The following is a 4,927-nucleotide window of genomic DNA, read 5'->3' as shown; positions in this document are numbered from 1 at the left end:
AAGGAGTTGGTTATATTTCAGTGTGTGGGTCATGAGTTATTTGTGTTTGTTTGGATTATAATCATGCACGCCCACGGACAAGGACGAGGACACGCCCACACGCCGCCCATACACACGTGCTATGGACCAATGATATATAATCTAAACGCATTTTAAGACTGAATAATTTTGGTACATTATGTAATTTTGTTTTCTTCTGTATAATTGGAATAAATGCAGCCACGCCCACACTCGCGCCTACAGACACGCCCATATTTATGTTACTTGAGTTTAGATTAATATAGAATACATGAGTTAACGCTGGTTTGAATGATTATCTATTTATTTATTTATTTATTTATTTATTTATTTACTTCATGTATATTAATTCACTTATTTATTTATTTATTTCTCTATTTTATTTATCGTCATTGTGGTAAAATATAAAGGCAGTTATAACATTTTTTCTTAATCATGGTTAGAATTAATTTATTTAATTTTTTCAACCCATTCACACCCACATAACATCTATTTATTTATTTATATTTTACAAGGCTCTAAAAATAAATAAATAAATAAATATAACAACATAGATTATCATTAAAGTATCTGTGTGCTGTTTTAATGTCACTGATACGCTAGGTTAGGTTAGGCTAAATTTATGTCATTAAAATTGTCATTATCCACACCAACATACACATCCACATCTATCCACAAACACATTCACAAACACATCCACAAACACATCCACATCTACCCACAAACACATCCACAAATAAAATGTGTAGGAACATGAAGAGTGAAAAGGTCGGGTCATAGCTAGGAAGGCATGGAATATTCAGAACAAGACAGAGAGTTAAGGATAAAATGATTAAAATAAAGTGTATAGGTAGTATATGAAGTGTGAGCAGTTCAGGGCATAGCTAGGAAGGCATGGAATATACAGCAGACAGAGAGATAAGGATAAAATGATTAAAATAAAGTCTATAGGTAGTTTGTGAAGCGTCAAAAGTTCGGGGCATAACTAGGAAGGTATGGAATATTCAGAAACAGACAGAGTTCAGTGTGCCAGAGAAAGGGATGAATTGAGAATACTTGTCAATGAAGAGAGTGGCAGAGGAAAAGCTGAAGGCAGAACAGTAGTGTGTGTGTGTGTGTGTGTGTGTGTGTGTGTGTGTGTGTAGATGAAACGTGAGCTAGGGAGAGTGTGCCAGAGAAAGGGATGAATTGAGAATACTAGTCAGTGAAGAGCGTGGCAGAGTATAAACTGAAGGCAGAACAGCGTGTGTGTGTGTGTGTGTAGATGAAGCGTGAGGGAGAGTGTGCCAGAGAAAGGGATGAATTGAGAATACTAGTCAATGAAGAGCGTGGCAGAGCATAAACTGAAGGCAGAACAATGTGTGTGTGTGTGTGTGTGTGTGTGTAGATGAAGCGTGAGGGAGAGTGTGCTGCCTATAATAATTAGTTCAATGATGAGGGAACAATATTCTTTTCCGAGTCCGTTGTGTGAGATTGTTGTTCATACACGCGGCTGTGACAGAAGCACGGCAGATGGTAGCGAACTATTTCAATAAAAGCGTTGTGACACGAAGAAGCAAAATGTGTCACTGCGCCGGACACGTGTCACTGTGAACATGTGTCCCTCTGTATTCCTATGTATTCCTTTATATTCCTCTCTCTTCCTTTGTATTCCTTTGTATTGAATGTCTGTTGAATGCAATGTAGCGATACTTTTATTAATTGACTTGAAGCACGAGGAGATACGACACTGATACACTACTCAGGTGTGTTAATGGGCCTTTAAAAAGAGTATGTGATGTTTTTATTCATGACATTTTTGTGTTCATGTGTCTTCAAATAGTCTTATTTTTTCCCATTTTAAGTCAGCACTCGTACTGATAAGAAAGTAATATATTCCATGATTATTAATATTTCTCTTCCGGTTTTTTTTATCAGTTTAGGAATTGGAAAGTATTTGGGTATTTCTTGCTGTGTGAGTCATCTCCATTTTAATAAAACCAAGACACACGTTATGGAAAGGGCTAGATAGCGCAGTAAATAATGAATGCCTCTTTGGTTTAATTCCTCAGCCTATTTGGGTATATTTTGCTGTGTGCGTCATCTCCATTTTAATATCACAAGACTCACGTTATGGGAAGGGCTAGATAGCGTACTGAATATTTTAATACTTTTTTGGTTTAATTCCTCAGCCTACATTCCGATAACAACTATGGAATCAGATACTATTACATTTTATTTTGACAAATTTAACGTTAAACAACAATAATTATAAAGAAAAGAAATGAAAGAACCGATGTCGACAAAATAATTGAATCCAACTTTATTATTGTGAGTCAGCTGGGACGAAGTGGCGACGCCTTAACATATTCTGTAATTATCATCTTATTACAGCATGCCTCACCCTATCACGGCGCCACACCTACTGCACCTCCCTGCCCTCATCCTGTCACACCTCACTCTAGACACGCGCGTGGAAATAGGTGAAAATACTGAAAATAATGAGTGTGGTGCATCCGCCGGCCATGTGTCACAGCTATTAATATTTCCTAACCCAAACGTTCCTTCCAGCAACGAAATGGCAGAGGTGTTGGACAAGGTAGCGGACGTGGACATAGACGAGGGCACCTTCAAGTATGTGTTAATTAAGGTGCACCACAGCCCCACCGCGCCCGCCCAGGAGACCTCCAAGTACATTGTCCGCGGGTGAGTCATGGTGGTGGTGGTGGTGGTAGAGAGAGAGAGGAGGGGGAATAAGATTTTTTTATAGAGAGGGGGAGATGGGGCAGGTGTGTCTGGTTCAATGAGAGCAAGGAAGGTTCTCTCTCTCTCTCTCTCTCTCTCTCTCTCTCTCTCTCTCTCTCTCACTAGATCAATAGAGAGAGAGAGAGAGAGAATGTTGAAGAAAATTTTACAGAGAGAGAGAGAGAGGGGAAGGATTATGTGAAAGGGAACACATTCTCTCTCTCTCTCTCACACACACCACACCCACCCACCCACAAACCTCTCTCTCTCCCTCTTTCTCTAGGTACATGACAGCAGAGTACCATTCAGACGTCTATGACCGAGTGACACCCAACATAGAGAGACTTGGGCTGGACTGTGAATGTGTGGGTGGCGGCAGGATCCAGCACCAGGCCAGCGAGGGGGCCATCAAAGTGTATGGCTACTCTCAAGGCTTTGGCAGGGCGGACCACAGTGTTGCCGTCACCCTCCTGAAGAAGAAGTACCCAGATTACAAGACCATTACCTATTCCAATGATGGGTATTAGGTCTTTTGGGTGGTGGTGATGGTGGTGGTGGTGTTTTTTTTATTTAAGTTATTTTATTTTCATGTTTTTTTTTTTTGCTTTTCATTTTTGTTTCTCTCTTTCAGTTTTGTGTCTTGATATATTTCTCTCTCTCTCTCTCTGTTTGAGTGTAATTTGGCTTTCTTAATAAATTTGATGTTCTTAAATTTGACTTGTGGTTTTTTATTCTATTTCATTTATTGTTGTTATTATTTTTGTCAAGTTAATTTTGGCTTCTATTTCTATTTCTGGATTTATTATTATTATTATTATTATTATTATTATCTATTTTCAGTTATTTATTTGGTTCTTATTATTTTGTTTATTTATTTATTTATTTATTTTATATGTGTGTTTGAATATCCTCCTCCTCCATCCTAGTTTTACCTCCTCTTCCTTCTCCACCTCTTTGCCAGTTTTTCCTCCTCCTCCTTCTTTTCAATGCCAGTTTTTTCCTCCTCCTCTGCAATGCCACCTTTTCCTCCTCCATCCCCAGTTTTTTTTTTGTCTTCCTCCTCTTCCATGCTAGAATTTTCCTCCTCTTCCTCCTCCTCCATGATAGTTTATCCTCACCCTCTCCTCCTCCTCTATGGCATTTTTTCCTCCTGCTCCTGACAGTTCTTCCTTAAGATAATGAGGCTGTGTTACATCTGCTGTGTTCTCATAAGCTAAAGCATTGTGTGAAAGTCAGATTAGAACTCCCAGCTTACTTTTAATAGATAGAGATTGAGTAGTGTGTGCATGTGTGTGTGTGTATTTACCTAGTAGTTTTACAGGGCCTGGGCTTTACGCTGGTGTGGCCCGTCTCCATATCTACACTTCTCCAATTTTTCTTTAAAGCTCTGCACACTCGTTGCTGACACCACTTCCTCACTCAAACTGTTTCAAGTCTCAACACATCTTTGTGGGAAACTCTATTTTTAACATCTCTCAGACATCTTCCCTTCCTCAGTTTTTTACTATGCGATCTTGTGCTCCTAATGTCATATTCTTCTCTGAGTGTGTGTGTTTGTGTGTGAGAAATTTGATTACATATTTATAGATTTCCTTGGCTGAGAAATTAATTAACTATTTTATATTTCAAGTGGTAAGATTTTTACGTTTTTATTTTATTTTTTGGATAAGATGAAGCCTAAATTTCCATCAATTGAATTATTTGAGCCAGTTGGTGGTTATAAAGTGATTCCTAACTTAACCTAACCTATCATAACTTGCCCTATCCTAACCTAACCTAGCGTAACTATCTGTGGTGAAGTTTAGGTCAGATAGAATCAGAAACTTTAGTAATTTTAGAAAGTTTTCGGATTGTACATCGTTATTCTTTCTACTTAAACAAATCTAACGGTATTTATTGAGTTTATCCATTTATTGATCTGTGTTTACCTGCCTGTCTGTGGTAAGTGGTAAGAGCCAAGTTGTGATTCTTGCTAATTTAATGGCTAAACTGTCTGTCTGTTTACATCATGAAGGGCTGTGGTGTGTGTGTGTTTGGTGCCTTGCCTGGGCTCTGTGTATAATTGTTGGCCTGGTATATAGATCTATCTACTACTACTACTACTACTGCTGCTGCTACTGCTACTTCTTCTACTACTACTACTACTACTACTATTTCCAAGCTGAGAATGTGAATGATTTTTGTG

The 4,927-nt window shown here is 38.4% G+C and overlaps 1 protein-coding gene across 2 annotated transcripts; it reads left to right on the top strand.

Moving 5' to 3' along the window:
* Positions 1-2,232: 2,232 nt before the first annotated feature.
* LOC123503191 (14 kDa phosphohistidine phosphatase-like) lies at positions 2,233-3,459 on the top strand. 2 transcript variants are annotated; one of them, XM_045252740.1, is made up of 3 exons: positions 2,233-2,370; positions 2,569-2,703; positions 3,026-3,459. In XM_045252740.1, exons 2-3 carry the CDS (start codon positions 2,576-2,578, stop codon positions 3,267-3,269), a joined length of 372 nt encoding a protein of 123 aa, XP_045108675.1. In that variant the 5' UTR covers positions 2,233-2,370; positions 2,569-2,575; the 3' UTR covers positions 3,270-3,459. The 2 variants fall into 2 exon arrangements, with proteins under 2 accessions (XP_045108675.1, XP_045108680.1); XM_045252745.1 differs by having other exon boundaries at positions 2,359-2,480.
* Positions 3,460-4,927: the final 1,468 nt, after the last annotated feature.

Source organism: Portunus trituberculatus, chromosome 2, assembly GCF_017591435.1.
Source record: "Portunus trituberculatus isolate SZX2019 chromosome 2, ASM1759143v1, whole genome shotgun sequence".
NCBI lineage: Eukaryota > Metazoa > Arthropoda > Malacostraca > Decapoda > Portunidae > Portunus > Portunus trituberculatus.
The sequence above is the reverse complement of the archived record's forward strand: the minus strand, read 5'-3'. Positions and strand labels throughout refer to the sequence as shown.